Source organism: Bombina bombina, chromosome 4 (genome assembly GCF_027579735.1).
Source record: "Bombina bombina isolate aBomBom1 chromosome 4, aBomBom1.pri, whole genome shotgun sequence".
In the NCBI taxonomy this organism is placed as follows: Eukaryota; Metazoa; Chordata; class Amphibia; order Anura; family Bombinatoridae; genus Bombina; species Bombina bombina.
The window spans coordinates 844,699,921-844,717,149 of record NC_069502.1 but is presented as its reverse complement, the minus strand read 5'-3'; the positions used below and the strand labels follow the sequence as shown (position 1 = coordinate 844,717,149).

The window sequence follows — 17,229 nt, the reverse complement described above, 5'->3', positions numbered from 1 at the left end:
AGTAAGCGCTAAAAAGCTTAAAAGGCTAGTAAAAGGTACATTTTAATACATATAAAAATTTACAAATGGCAATCAGACGCATGGATCCATGTCTGACTTAACAAAAAAAAATATATATATATATAATAAACAAATCTAAAAATATCCAATGGAGTATAGCATGTGACGCTGACTTAGTGAGCCAGTGATGAGGAGTTAGGTTGTTTATATTATTGAATGTACATGTCCTAAGTGAGTGATTGAGTGCACACAATAGCTTTCAACAAAGAAAAATAGCATTCACAAAAAATAGTGTTCACAAAAATTGGCGTACATAAAAAATGTTCAAATGTTCAACCGGTTATATGTAAGTGAATCCAGTAGTGTTTCCTCCAAAGTGACGTGTAGACATATAACGTGAAGTCAATAATAGTAGAATGTAAACGTTGAGTGGGTCAAATTATTGTGGTTCAGCTGCTAAATTAAAAAATTGTAAATCCGTGAGGTGTATAAAAATAAAAATAACTTGTGAAAAAATCCACGTGGAAAACTTGAATTCAAATGATAAACAAAGGTCAAAAATCAAAAGACAAAAATATCAAAAGACAAAAATAGAAAATCAGTGATAATATTAAAAAGCACTAAAGATCTAGTGAAAACAAATCCTTAATTCAGATGTTAAAAATCCTTGGTAAGATCCATAACAAACAAATACATCGATAAAATACCTAAAAGGGAACAAAAGAGAAACAAATAGTGCAACACTGTATATGATATATAATATAGGTAATTAAAACCAAGCTCACCAGTATGCCAACATGTTTCGGCCTAGACTAGGCCTTTCTCAAGACTATCTATGATAGTCTTGAGAAAGGCCTAGTCTAGGCCGAAACGTGTTGGCATACTGGTGAGCTTGGTTTTAATTACCTATATTATATATCATATATAGTGTTGCACTATTTGTTTCTCTTTTGTTCCCTTTTAGGTATTTTATCGATGTATTTGTTTGTTATGGATCTTACCAAGGATTTTTAACATCTGAATTAAGGATTTGTTTTCACTAGATCTTTAGTGCTTTTTAATATTATCACTGATTTTCTATTTTTGTCTTTTGATATTTTTGTCTTTTGATTTTTGTCTTTTGATTTTTGACCTTTGTTTATCATTTGAATTCAAGTTTTCCACGTGGATTTTTTCACAAGTTATGTTTATTTTTATCTTTATACACCTCACGGATTTACAATTTTTTAATTTAGCAGCTGAACCACAATAATTTGACCCACTCAACGTTTACATTCTACTATTATTGACTTCACGTTATATTTCTACACGTCACTTTGGAGGAAACACTACTGGATTCACTTACATATAACCGGTTGAACATTTGAACATTTTTTATGTACGCCAATTTTTGTGAACACTATTTTTTGTGAATGCTATTTTTCTTTGTTGAAAGCTATTGTGTGCACTCAATCACTCACTTAGGTTGTTTATATTATTGAATGTACATGTCCTAACTCCTCATCACTGGCTCACTAAGTCAGCGTCACATGCTATACTCCATTGGATATTTTTAGATATTTTTAGATTTGTTTATTATATATATATATTTTTTTTTTGTTAAGTCAGACATGGATCCATGCGTCTGATTGCCATTTGTAAATTTTTATATGTATTAAAATGTACCTTTTACTAGCCTTTTAAGCTTTTTAGCGCTTACTCTCTCCCCATTTTAACTTTTGTATTGTTAGCCTACTAGGAGGCTATATAGTTAGTAAGCTTAAGGCCCTGGGTGTAGCGCTTGGTCCACTTCTCCTGTTCTACAAGTTAAGATACTGTATGTATGCTAGGATATCTCCTACAACAACCCAGCACCCATTTGCTGTGAATTGGAGAGGGTACACATATAATACTTGTTGCTATCTATACATTCATGCCTTAAGTAAGTAGCTACTGCACTCCAGTTTCAGAACAACTACAATGTTTTATGTTTATCTCTTTTTGCCTGTATATTATCTCTCTGGCTCACCTTAGGTTATCTAAGTATGTTAATATCTAGTAATTGCAATTATACGAGTTAAACTACTTTTAACTACTATTTGTTAGCGAGAGGGTATATTCCATGTACCGCAAGTTTACTCTTAACATCCTACAAATTCCTATTAAGGGATTTCCAGTACTACTCCCATATAGATGAGGTACATAGCTTCTGGCTAATACACTCCCCCAAACTCTCCTCCATGACACATACTGTTTGGTTGAAGAACTAGCAATGCACTATACCTGTATTTCTACTATTCCTACTTTTTACTAGTCTACTACTCACTAGACTTATGTTTATAAACACAATATACATCCTATAACTATAAATTCTTCATCCTGTAGTCTCTGATGTGTCATGGGGTAGTTAGTACAGCTATTTTCTATTGTTTGTTAACCTTAACATAATTTACCCAGCACCCTAACATGTAATTAAAATGCAACCAAGACAGGGTACAATGGGGTCACTTAGACATAAATAAGGCTACATTGCTATTTAAGTATAATTAGGATACATTTATGAGATATATCTGCTTACACTGAACTCTTCTAACAGTCAAGGCTCTGTAGCCTATTATAGTGTATGTAGGTAGTATCCCCTCAGATGCGGCTGTATATTAATTAAATTGGCAAATGTATATCATTACCAAGGCATTTTAAAAATAGAGTCTTACATACATTGTACTAGGAAGCTTCTCTCTTTGATGCACAATTCTGCTATACATAATGCTGGACCCTCGGTATGAATATATAAAGATATTTTATATCTCAGTACTAATGTTTTCTATAGGGACGGGGTGCTGTCTGCGGCCGAGACAGCACAATGTGCCTGTATTACTATGCACAAGCATAATTTAACTACTGAGAACCCAATGTTAAAGATATGGGAGATAGATGATTGTATTTATCTGTCCAATTGGTAATAGTTTTATTTACATGTAGGGCCTTTGGCTATGTTTTAATTTTCACTAATCAGCCCAGATACATATTTAATTATGATTATAAGCTCCCGTAACTGTTGTATGGCAGGTCCAAAAACATTAAGAGGCATCAACCTTGGGTACACCCACTAAAAGGGACAATAACACAGCTACATTATTACTAAGTTAGATCACATACCTTAAACATCCAGTATTGTTATTCTCAGACGCATGTCTTGACTAAGATAAGTGGTACATTACACCTTTTAGAAGTTTAACATGTAAGTTATTGTTATTCTTATTACTACTATTGAGCAATTGAATATATGTTGAGTTCCTACTTATTTTTACTGTTTCTAATCTGCCATAAAGCCAGCCCCGCCCCCCCAATCTCTAGTTTATTATATACTATTTCAGAGGCCCTCATGTGGCCTTCTCTATCACTAACTGCCCTCCCCTGTTCAAAGGCCAATAGACTGGGTCCAAGAGCAGCCCAAGATAATATTGGAGGGTTTTCTCAATAAATTTATTACTCACTTATTCTACAATATCTCAAGTGGTGTTTACCCGCTGAAAAATGTCCCCTACTAAGTGTCATTAGACCCAATAGGGTCACAGATAAGACTAACAGGCCCCACCAGTGTTACCTATACCAATTGGTACATAAGTGACCAGCTCATTAGTCTCTCACGTAAGCTACCAAAAACAGAGGTTTCAGATACTTATATTTTAGCAATCATTTTACCTCTTGCTTATATCATTGTAATGTGCATCATGAAAATGTTATTACTTATGTTATGACATGTATTGTAGGTTTCTTCTTATTTTCTATGCGCATAACCTCAATAAAAGATTATTTTAAAAAACAAACAAAAAAAAAAATCAGAGCACTAAGAGTTTGATGTTTATTCTATGATATGTACCGAAAAAAACAATTGCCTAAAGCAATTTCCTCACCTAAAGAAACACAGTTATCACTAAAATATACACCAGAATGGGCAGCATGAGGAATTTGTCCCATCAAATTCAATCCATGGGTTCATAAATTCTATTATTAATGAGCAAAATGTAGGAATTAGTTCTGTGGAGCAACCCTGTGTTTTGGGATGAATTCTGTGTTGCTGCTTTGATTTTGTTGGTTAAATTGCCTGTCCAGTAGGTACAAGTTGACTGAAAAGGAGGGTGAAATGGACAATGGTATATCTAATAATGTATAATATTTAATATAACATATATATATATACATATATATATATATATATATATATATATATATATAGTTTTTTGTGAACTTTTTCAAAGTGGCTTCTAACACACAGTCCAAATGACTAGGTTTTCAGTCTAGTCTAACAAATTTCTTTGATGTGCTTGTTTTCTTTTTATATCTGGTACGCAGCTTACCTTGTTTTTAAATTTGAACTTTTGATATTAAATTATTTCACTTGAGTCCAGTTGCGCTCTGCTTTGTATTTTTCAGCTTCTTTGTCTTCACATGAGGGGTCACTTCTGATACACCCCCAGGAGAGCAGCACACACTTCAGTGTGGACACAAGTATATACCTTTGCCTACCATCAGACACGCTTGTGTGAGGTTGGATTTTACCTTTATAGTTTTTTGTTTGTGGACCTGTCTATATATCTGGATTACAATTTATTTAGATCTCTGAAACCATTGGACATACTTTATATTCTTTTGCAGACTATAGCATATGCCCTATATAGCCTATTTTTGGCCAATGTACATTTCTGTGTATGATATCTATGTACAATTATTGTAACACTTGCAACTTTTAGCCTTTTAATTCCACTCACTCCTACTTAGAAGCTCTGATTTTTTTATTTTTCTTTAGTGTAGGATATGTGCGTATTCCTTTTCAACAAGGGATGCCAAGAGAACGAAGCACATTTAAAAATAGAAGTGAATTTAAAAGTGTCTTAAAATTGCATGCTCTATTTGAATCATGCAAGTTTAATTTTGACTTTCCTATCGCTTTAAGGCTGTGTGTGGTGTGAAAGTAACTATATTACAGGGTTTACCTGTAAGTCTCTATATTCTACACAGACATTGTTTGCCCACTTTATTTGTCCATAATTATCCTAAGCAGATGAGATGAGAGAGACATAGGATACAACATAGCTGCTCTCATTACTTTATAGAAACTCATGGGAATTGGAAAGCCAACAATTTTCAGGATAAGGAGACAAATATGTAATGAGAGTATAATGCAAAGTATTTTTAATACACATAATTAAACATTTTATATTACAATCTCAGTGTTTAGTCTAAATTTTATTGCTTTTTTGTTTTGTTTTAGCAGACCCAGCAGATTCAAACTATACCATTATTTTATCTATATCATGGGTGAGAAATCTACAACAAAAAGGTGAAAAAATGCATATTTTATTACATTTTAAATAATAAAGGTTGTAAACAATACAGAGAGATTTTTTTTCTTAAAGGGACACTAAACTCAAACATTTTCTTTCTTGATTCAGGTAGAGAATACACTTTTAAACAAAATTCCAATTAATGTCTAGTATCTAATTTGCTTCATTCTTTAGAGCAGTGCACATGGGTGAGCCAATCGCACAAGCCATTTGTGTGTAGCCACCAATCAGCAGATACTGAGCCTTTCTAGATATGCTTTTTAGCAAAGGATATCAAGAGAATTAAGCAAATTAGATAATAGAAGTAAATTAGAAAGCTGTTTAAAATTGCATGCTCTCTCTAAATCATGAAATAAATGTGGGTTTCATGTCCCTTTAACTCTATAATAATCAGAAATTAAAAATAACATGAAGCTTTTCTATAGAAATTAGCAATTGAACTTCAAAAGGAAATCAGCGTTTTGTCATATTTATAACTTTGATCTGCACATTGGGTATCTTATTGATTTATATAGCCACACAGAAACAAATGAATAACTGAAATTATAAATTTCAATCCTAAATTTTAAACTCTTAACGTTTTAAAGAAACATAGAACAAGTTTGAACTTGTTAATACAGTTCCTGATGTTTTAGTTAAACTGTATTTGACAGTATTTTTTGCAGTACCTTTATAGGGTTACTCGTATACCAGGGTCAGTATATGAAGTCTGTAGGAGCTGTCTGCTTTGAAGTTTCCATTTTCTAATGTCTGGCCCTGTGCACCTTTTTCTTCTCTCTCTTCTATGTAAACATAGTTTCTATTTGATATATTATAATTAGGCTGACCATATTGCTGCTTTAAGAAGGAACACATATGAAAAATACATATGTGAGGGTTCTTATACAAAACCATTTCTTTAAACAGCCCTGAAAACAGCCCTGACATATGTATTTTTCATATGTGTCCCTTTTTAAAGCGGCAATATGGTCAGCCTAATTATAATCCAAAGGTTTATTATCCTGAAATATAGATATTTTTTTTTAATTATATAGCAAGAAGCTGTATATTCATTGATGTAATGTGTTTTATTTTGGTAATTTATTCCATTAATCCATTCACAATGTCATTCTCTCCCAGAGGTTTCTGTCAGATTATTTTGGACAATTTAATATTGAAGATATTATCACATATTATTGGTTTTGTAGTTCTCTAAACTGTGAATTTCTGTCTGCAGAAATAACCTGCCCCTTCTTCACAGCAAAATGTTATAAAATTAACATACAGAGTTGATAAAAAGACCTTAAAGGGACATAATCATGAAAGATAACTTTTGGGTTTCAGAGAGAACATACAATTTTCAGATTTACTTCATTCTCTTGGAATCCTTTATTGAAGGAGAGCAATGCTCTACTGGAGCCTATCTGAATACAATGGGGGAGACCGTGACAAGCAGCTAGCTCACAGTAGTGCATTGCATCTGAGTGAGCCTACCTATGCAGGCTTTTTTAACAATGGATACCAAGAGAACAAAGTAAATTAGAGAAGTGAAATCAATTAGAAAATTGTTAAAATTTGCATGTTCTTTCTGAATCATGAAAGTTTAATTTTGAATTTACTTTCCTTTAATGCCATTGGTCCCCTGCAAATCTATGTACACAGAATCAACCCATATTACGTTTCAAGAAGCTCACTGAATAGAAGTTTGTTTGGAGTGGAATAGATCTGCACAAGGACCCAAGTGTGAGGAGGGAGGGGCAAGCATTAAAAATGAAAAATAATGTTATTGTTTTAGTTAAATAAAGCTATTTCTATTATTATTAATTCAATCATTTTTCTCCTTTCAATAAAATACAGGTGAAAAGATTATCAAATATTAATGATTAATCAATTAAACCGGAGATAGTTCACCTCCAAATAATTTCATTTATTTTAATGATTTATCTATCTATGCATAGCTAATGATATATAACCAAATCAATAATGGTCTGATATAACAGGAAAAAATTATCTTAAGACGTATTATTCTAAAAATTAAAACCATTATTTAAATCAGTCTTACTAACTAGTGATTTAAATCATGAGTTAAATCAAATCCACCCTGGGGTCACCTCATAAGTGCTTGAGGTGCAGAAGGGACTTTAAACAGCACCCCAGGGGGTCACATGCAGTCATCACCAGCACTTGGTATTGTGTGATTGACAGCTACATATCTTGACAGCTACATACTGACAGCTACATATCTGTGTAGTATCAAAATCACACAGTATCCTATTAGTATCTGCAGCCTGATACATTATATATATTAAGCATATTTCTGGCGCCACAGATATTGTTTCCTTTTTTAGTATTTCTGACATACAGGTGAAACTCGAAAAATTAGAATATCGTGCAAAAGTTAATTTATTTCACTTATGCAACTTAAAAGGTGAAACAAATATATGAGATAGGCTCATTACATGCAAAGCAAGATAGTTCAAGCCGTGATTTGTCATAATTGTGATGAGTATGGCTTACAGCTCATGAAAACCCCAAATCCACAATCTCAGAAAATTAGAATATTGTGAAAAGGTGCAATATTCTAGGCTCAAAGTGTCCCACTCTAATCAGCTAATTAAGCCATAACACCTGCAAAGGGTTCCTGAGCCTTTAAATGGTCTCTCAGTCTGGTTCAGTAGGAATCACAATCATGGGAAAGACTGCTGACCTGACAGTTGTGCAGAAAACCATCATTTACACCCTCCATAAGGAGGGAAAGCCTCAAAAGGTAATTGCAAAAGAAGTTGGATGTTCCCAAAGTGCTGTATCAAAGCACATTAATAGAAAGTTATGTGGAAGGGAAAAGTGTGGAAGAAAAAGGTGCACAAGCAGCAGGGATGACCGCAGCCTGGAGAGGATTGTAAGGAAAAGGCCATTCAAAAGTGTTGGGGACTTTCACAATGAGTGGACTGAGGCTGGAGTCAGTGCATCAAGAGCCACCACACACAGATGATCCTGGACATGGGCTTCAAATGTCGTATTCCTCTTGTCAAACCACTCCTGAACAACAAACCACGTCAGAAGCGTCTTAGCTGGGCTAAAGAAAAACAGACCTGGTCTGTTGCTCAGTGGTCCAAAGTCCTCTTTTCTGATGAGAGCAAATTTTGCATCTCATTTGGAAACCAAGGACCCAGAGTATGGAGGAAGAATGGAGAGGCACACACTGCAAGATGCTTGAAGTCCAGTGTGAAGTTTCCACAGTCTGTGTTGATTTGGGAAACCATGTTATCTGCTGGTGTTAGTCCACTGTGCTTCATTAAGTCCAGGGTCAACGCAGCCATCTACCAGGAGATTTTGGAGCACTTCATGCTTCCTTCCGCAGACGAGCTCTATGGGGATGCTGACTTCATTTTCCAGTAGGACTTGGCACCTGCCCACACTGCCAAAAGCACCAAAACCTGGTTCAATGACCGTGGGATTACTGTGCTTGATTGGCCAGCAAACTCGCCTGACCTGAAACCCATAGATAATCTATGGGGCATTGCCAAGAGAAAGATGAGAGACATGAGACCGAACAATGCAGAAGAGCTGAAGGCCGCTATTGAAGCATCCTGGTCTTCCATAACACCTCAGCAGTGCCACAGGCTGATAGCTTCCATGCCACGCCGCATTGAGGCAGTAATTGCTGCAAAAGGGGCCCAAACCAAGTACTGAGTACATACAGTTTGCATGCTTATACTTTTCAGAGGTCCGATATTGTTCTATGTACAATCCTTGTTTTATTAATTGCATGTAATGTAATATTCTAATTTTCTGAGATTGTGGATTTGGGGTTTTCATGAAGTGTAAGCCATAATAATCACAATTATGACAAATCACGTCTTGAACTATCTTGCTTTGCATTTAATGAGTCTATCTCATATATTAGTTTTACCTTTTAAGTTGCATTAGTGAAATAAATGAACTTTTGCACGATATTTTAATTTTTCGAGTTTCACCTGTATAAGGTTACTTTTGTTTCTTTGTATATTTTTGGGTGCTATTTAGGAGGAGCACCTTTTTCTGTTTGTTTTTTATAGGTATCTTTTTAGCGCTGTAAAACGTCTTTTCCATTTTAGGATTGACAACTACATGCTACCCTCTGCACTTAGGAGGTTAAGCTCTGATTTCTTTTAATATGAGTTTTCTGATGCCCAATAAGAGTTGATTTCCGATTAAAACATTTCCCACATTTAGAACATGCAAATTCTTTCTCCCCTGTATGAGTTTTCTGATGCGTAAGAAGAGTAGATTTCAGAGTAAAACATTTCCCGCAGTCAGAACACGAAAATCCTTTCTCTCCTGTATGAATTTTCTGATGTGTACTAAGATTTGATTTCTGAGTAAAACATTTCCCACAGTCAGAGCATGAAAATCCTTTCTCCCCTGTATGAATTTTCTGATGCCTAATAAGAGTTAGTTTCAGAGTAAAACATTTACCACAGTCAGAACATGAAAATGCTTTCTCTCCTGTATGAATTTTCTGATGCCTAATAAGATTTGATCTCAGAGTAAAACATTTCCCACAGTCTGGACATGAAAATCTTTTCTCTCCTGTATGAGTTTTCTGATGGGTGAGAAGAGTTGATTTCAGAGTAAAACATTTTCCGCAGTCAGAACATGAAAATGCTTTCTCCCCTGTATGAATTTTCTGATGCGTAATAAGATTTGATTTCTTAGTAAAACATTTCCCACAGCCAGAACATGAAAATCCTTTTCCTCCTGTATAAATTTTTAGATGTTTAAAAAGATGTGATTTCTTAAGAAAACATTTCCCACAATCTGCACTCCGATCATGACTAGGATTATTGCAGTTTGTGAATTCACCTGTCAATAAGAAACACAATGGGAGTAATGTTATTAATTACATAATTATTTTATCATGAGAAGATAAAAACTGTTCTGATTTAGTCAGTCCCCTACACTTGTAGAGGATTCTGTGACAACTAGATCTTTCACAGCTTCCATGCTAAGGCTTAAAGTGATGGCAAATCCTAGCATTTGTGAAACACTAGGATTTACCATTGGAACAAATAAAGGGGACTTTCATTCATGAAGTATAAAATACTTCATAATGAAAGCTCCTTTATTTGTTCCAAGTGATCGCCGTTCTCAGTTGCTAAAGGCAGCCCACCGGCAGAACGCTATTTCCCCTATTTGGCTGAGAGGTGAAGTATTTTATACTTCATGAATGAAAGTCCCCTTTATTTGTTCCAATGGTAAATCCTAGCGTTTCACAACCCTAGGATTTACCATCACTTTAACCCTTTGGCTGCTAAGCCATTTCCCACCTGGGTGCTAATATTTTATTTTATTTTAGAAATTTTAGAAATTTTAGAAAACATTTTTTTTTACTTTTTAAATATTTTTTTACAGACCCCCAAGACTTACACTGTTGGAAAGGTTAAGCGATTACCTTTCCAACAATGGGTCTTGGGGGTCTGTAGCTGCTTAGATGCCTAAGATACAGGCTTTTAAGCAGCATGCCCCCTCCTCCTATACTTAACATTGTTAAGTATAAATAAAGTTGCGCAGTGACGTCATCGCGTAATTGCGCGTGACGTCACCGCGCATCACGTGAAGCCCCGGCAATGCCTGTGACTCTACAGGCACGATCGTTGGGGTAGGAGCAGTAAGGAGCCCCCAGATCTCCCTCAAGGTGGGAGAGTGCTCATGACGGCTCTGAGCCGTCATTAGCACCAGAGTGAGAAACTCTGTGACGGCCTTCATTAGCACTCAAAGGGTTAAAGGGACATAAAACCCAAAACTTTTCTTTCATGATTCTGACAGAACATACAATTTTAAACAACTTTCCAATTTACTTCTGTTATCAAATTTTCTTTGTTTTCTTGTTATCCTTTGTTGAAAAGCTGGGATGTAAGCTCATGAGTGTGCATGTGTCTACAGTACTATATGGCAGCAGTTTTGCAACAATGTTATACATTAAAAAAATTAATAGAACAGAGAGTAGTAAATATTGCTGATAGCTTTCCGGTGCTTCCCTTATGTAATGTATACAGCAAATAAAAAGAAAGATATATATTCAGGACATATAATACTGTCCTAAAAACAGCAAGGGAAAAAATATAAACAAGCACACGGAATAGACTTTAGAAAATTTAATCAATATCCCCAAAAAATCAAGTAAATCACCTTTAAGTGCCTAGCAGCACCACATGAAGTAAAAACATAAACACATAAAAAAACAAAGCAGAATGAGCAATCGTTATAGGTACTCCCTATTGCCAAGCATACGTATGCAGGTAAGTAAAATGACCTAGTGCACTTAAATCATACATAATACCATCTAGTATCATAAACTATGTATACATAGATCACATTAAGAATTAACTGAAGTGGACCCCAGCTGAACATGCGGTCCTGTAGACAGGTACCGTCTTATGTACTGAAGGCTTTCACAGTAAACTCATGTTAATAAGTTGTAGAATGCGACCGCAGTTTTCCTGCTATGTCCTCCTTTCGGCGTTTTGTCAGCCGTGTGACGTTTCAAAAAGAGGAGTGGCTCTGTCGTCATAGGGGTCTGTGAGTGGTTGCCAGCACAATTGTCCAGTCCTCATTGGCCAGGCGGAACCCCAGCTGAAACAGCACACGTATTAGATACAGTTTAAAGCCCTTGAAGAGTAGCAATAGTTACCATGATGTACCGTCTTTAGTATGATTAAGAGTGGATACTCACCGCATAGGTATGTACCGTTCTGGATGTACTGCTTCACAGTTTAGCGTCTCACGCTGTCATCCCAGAATGTCCCTGCTCAGAGCTTATTTGCAGCAACAGGACCATAACGACTCATACACAAACATCTCCCAGGAGGTAGTCCACTTGCTCCAGGGTCATCCACACATAAGTGTCAACGCACGTTTCCCCCCCACACCAAGTATGTGTCACAGGGGTTCATCAGGGCATAGTGAGTCCTTACCGGACTTCCTCCTTTTATAGCACCTGATTAACTTCAGGTGATCGATCACACATCCAATCCAATCTCTTAAAGGCACAAACCCCTTATACTAAGATGTGCAGTAGTTTTTGCCCCAATTAAAGAGATGAGGGAAAAGAGATTATATAAAGTAAAATAATCACCTAATTCCTAGTGATATTACTAACACCATCTCCCTCATCCATGTATGTATCCACTTCATTTTGTATGGCATAGACTCTGCCGGAATCTTACAATAATTTATACATAATTTAAAATATACATACTTCAGGATACTATGCACCTAAAGAAACACAATTTAAAGGAAACTTGCGAACTCTAGCTTATCATTTAACCCAGCCAGGAGCCTGGTCCCCAGCCTATATATCCATTTGGCTTCTTTTTGTAATAGAACTTTATCATTGTTGCTACCTCGTCCATTTGTTATCCATTTATCTATTACAATAAATTTTAGGGACTCAACATCACCATTATGTAATGAACAAAAATGTCTAACAACATTTGTATCTCTAGAGTGGAGGATATCATTGCGATGCTCCTGTACCTGGTCCTTCACCAATCTTTTCGTTTTACCAACATAAAAGACAGGGCACGAGCACCGCAAAAGATAAATTACTCCTTCCGACTTACAATTAAAGAAGAATTTTATATCAAAAACGTTATCATCTGAGACAGAGAATTGTTTAGTGCTGTCCATGTGGGACAGTATACACAGTGCCCACATGGAAAGCTACCTTTAATTCCCTTGTCCATACGCAGCCAGTCAGAGTTAGAGGGTCCTCTAGAAAACTGGCTTTTTACCAGTTTATCTCTTAAACTCTGGGCCTTCTTGGCCACCATCAATGGTCCATCACCTATCACATTTTTAATTTTATCATCCAAAGTGAGGATATGCCAGTTTCTTTTCATTGCTAAACTGATATTATCCCATTGGTTATTAAAGTTGGAAATTAATCTAATTTGACCTTTGTCGGTTTTCAATTTATCTCTATATAAGAGATCATCTCTAGACATCTTTCTTGCTCTCCAGAGCGATGTCTTAAGACAATTGTTAGAGTAGCCCCTCTTCAGGACCCTCTTTTTCATCATGGAAGCATGATGGTCAAATTTAGAGAGAGAGGAACAATTCCTCCTGAGGCGGAGAAACTGTCTATACGGAATACCTTTCTTAAGGTGTTCCGGATGTCCACTCCTCGCATGTAATACATTATTAGTGGCTTTACTTTTCCTATAGTTCTCAGTGACAATAGTAATACTTTCTTTTTTAAGAGTTAAGTCTAGAAAAGCTAGCTCTTTTTCATTTGTTTCTGACGTTAGAAGGATGTTCTTGTCATTGTGGTTTAAAATGGACACGAATTCATCAAATTCATCCACTGTCTCATCCCAAAGGACAAGAATATCGTCCACATATCTATCCCACATTAGCACCATCTCATCAAAGATGCCACAATGTTGTTAAAAAATGTCAAACAATTCCCATGTCCCCAAATGGAGGAATGCATAGGTGGGGGCGCATATCGCCCCCATCGCTGTCCCTCGTAATTGACAGTAAATTTGTCCATTGAAAATAAATACATTATTTTGTAGAATAAATTCTAATAATGAGATGACAAAGTATGTATGTTCCATATAGGTAGGACCCCTTGTCTCAAGGAATCTCCTAATTGCTGTGAGACCTACCTGATGAGGAATAGAAGAATAAAGACCTTCCACATCCAATGATGCCAGAATGGTCTTCTCACTCACTAGCACCCCATCTAGTTTCCTTAATAGATCTGCCATTTCTTTTACATATGAAGTCAGGGTTAGCAGGAAGGGATATTTATCAATGTATTCCCCAATTTTTTCAGTAATACTCCCGATCCCCGAGACAATCTGTCTTCCCGGGGGACATTTCATATTCTTATGTAGTTTCGGGAGTACATAGAAAACTAGCATCACTGGATGCTCAGGATATAAAAAAAATTAATTAATTTTGACTAATCACACCCCTACTTCTTGCTTCATTCAGAAGCTTGAAGAGAGAATTCTGAATCTGACCCAAAGGATTGTTACTAAGCCTTTCATATTGGTTTTTGTCATTAAGTTGCCGTCTAACCTCTTTAACATAGAGGTTTTCGTCTAATAGAACCAAGTTACCGCCCTTGTCAGCGGGCTTTATCACCAGGCCTGTATCCATACTCAATTCCTTTAAAGCTTTTCTCTCCCTTGGTTCCAAATTGTCATCTGTTTGTTGGGATACCAGTTTATCAATATCCTTCTCCATCTATTTCAAAAACAGATTGACTGCTGGAACCAGAGAGAGAGAGAGAGAGAGAGAGAGAGAGAGAGAGAGAGAGGGCATATAAGTGGATTTAGATTTAAAAATGAGCCTCTGCTCCTGTAAGACACTCATCAAGGGATCATCTTGAGTATCTCCCTGGTCATTCTCTGCAAGAAGAGATTCAAGATAGCTCAGGGCCATCTGATCATTCAAATTAAAATTATATGATTTTTTATTTCATAATTACAGACAAAACAATTTTTCTAGCAAATAAATGTAGGTCTTTTAAAACCTCAAATTTAAATGTTATACATTAGCAGGAGCACTAGATGGCAGCACTATTTCCTGTCATGTAGTGCTTTAGGCATGTGCACGCTACCTATCTAGGTATCCCTTCAACAAAGAATAACAGGAGAACAAAGCAAATGTTATAATAGAAGTAAATTGGAAACTTTTTTAAATTGTATTCTGTATCTGAATATTGAAATATTTTTGGGGGGTTTAATGTCCCTTTAAGGACAGTTTACTGGACACTACGGACTATTTCTAAGAATTCACACTTAGTCAAAGTCCGAACTAAATTAAAATGAATGATGTTTTTTACCTAATGTATCAAGTCTTTTTTAAAATTGTGTTCACAGAGTCTTTTAGTAATACAATTATTTCAATCCATACACTAATCTTTATAACTACTGCTTGTGTTTAACCCTTTAAGGACACAGCTTTCAGTTTGCTCAATTGTTTTATGACGGAAACATTCCGTCATATGTCCTTAAGAGGTTAAAACAAATATGACTCTAGAACAACAAAAACAAAGAAAATGGCCCCAGGTGGTGTAGTATATTTAAGCAATCTTTATCAGAGAGAAGAATCACACTCACGTGTCAACTACACCTTCTGGGATAATCAGCAGCTCCCCAGACAACTGTATTACTCAGGCAATTCTGTTATACCATATAGATGAGGAGGATTATTTAGCTGAAAAGGCTTAAAGACCCCAGAACAGCTAAACCAAAAGGATATCAACTTGTGACTAATCTCCATGTACACTCACCTTAGACACGTCACACACGTACACTCACCTATACCTATATTGTCACATATTTCCTGCTCTGATTGTTCTGGCATATTTCTTAGCCACTGATCTTCTGTTGGTTCTGTGTTACATGAAATCTTAGCATCTTTTTCACCTGGGAAAAAAAAAGAATAAATACATTTCTGTTATCTCTTTTTTTAAAAAAAATTTTGAAAACAAAATGTGAAAAACGGTGTAATTTAAATTAAATATGCCTCAGCCTTCATCACTAGCAGTCACATCAGTAAGAAACATTCCATATAATGAAATTAGCACAACAGTAAATACATGTGTCAAGCAGTAAAGCGAGTTAGATAGGAATAAGTTAATTTATAGCTGCAAATACAGACACATTGTAATCAATCAGAATTCCTATGTGAGACTTATTGCAGAGTTTTAAAAATAACATCCATTTTCCATTGCTTATTAAAACCTCACTATAGCCTATTTAATTTTGTTAACATGTATTGCCTGGGTGAGAGAATGTACCACAGTAATATGATAGAAATATCAGATATATAAAAGGGATTTATATAGTTCAAGACAAAAGTATTTTCTACTTCAATAAAAGAGGAAAATGAATAGAAATAAAGGAAATTAGCAAGTTTAACATTTTAACTGCTGAGCAATTTCATACCCTTGTGCTGAAGAATATTTCAGTCTTTTGCATTCATTGTATTATGAATTCAGCCCTACATAAGTTCACAATCACCACACATAACAGGTGAGTTTTCATCTATGTGTTTTATTGAGCGGGCTGTTACCGGTAACTGTCAGACTATATTACTGAACGTTCAATTCAAAGACACTCTCAAAACTTGCGTTTTTTTTAATCATATTATAGATATAAGTACAGACTAACTTACGGACTAATTATTTTTTCTAAAATTCGCGACATTCTGATTGATAAAAATTGTAACACTCCTTTTTGAAACTTTAGAGCACCTTTTTATACAGAAATCTTTTTTCTTTTTGATGAACTTTTGGTATATCAAATAGATCTTCTAAGTATCAGATTCTAAACTATTATTGATCTAGTTTGGACACATTTTTGTCTCCTATTTGTGAGTTTTTAATCTTTGACGGGCCAGTCATATTAATGTGTGTTATGTATCCAGGAGGCTGCTGAGTATATATATTGTAGATTTTATTTAACCTTTAATAAAAAAAAAATTAGGCTAAAGCTATATATTTTAGACTACAGATTATTTTATTATTATTGGTATTTATATGTATTATATTATTTCATGTAAGTTATATGTTAAAAAATTTTAATTGGTCACTTTAAATATTGTTTTATATACTTGCCTTATTAAAATTATCCTTTTATTATTATTTTATTATTTTCTTGTGCAAGTACTGACCTTAGTGTTATCCATTTTTAGACTACATAGGCGCAACCACTCAATACCACTTTTTTATATTACAGTTAATCTTAACATACAGGGAATAATTCATTCTTACTTGACAATAATAAGAAGGATCTCCTGAAAGACCAAATGTTTTTTTGCCAACATAGATCATTGAAGTAAATGTACATTTTGTAACAAACCATAGCGAGAAAATGCTAGATATAGGAGGGTGCATTAAAACACTTTTTAATTTCTTTTT

At 35.1% G+C, this 17,229-nt stretch overlaps 1 protein-coding gene across 1 annotated transcript in view; it reads right to left on the bottom strand.

The window, feature by feature from the left end:
- Positions 1-9,234: 9,234 nt before the first annotated feature.
- The window catches only part of LOC128657969 (uncharacterized), a 296,601-nt gene continuing 288,606 nt past the window's right edge, over positions 9,235-17,229 (bottom strand). The window contains exons 13-14 of the mRNA XM_053712409.1: positions 15,626-15,733; positions 9,235-10,151 (exon numbers count right to left, since the gene is read on the bottom strand). Coding sequence (XP_053568384.1) covers positions 9,433-10,151; positions 15,626-15,733 — 827 coding nt within the window. The 3' untranslated portion in view covers positions 9,235-9,432. The remainder of the gene's footprint in view (positions 10,152-15,625; positions 15,734-17,229) is intronic.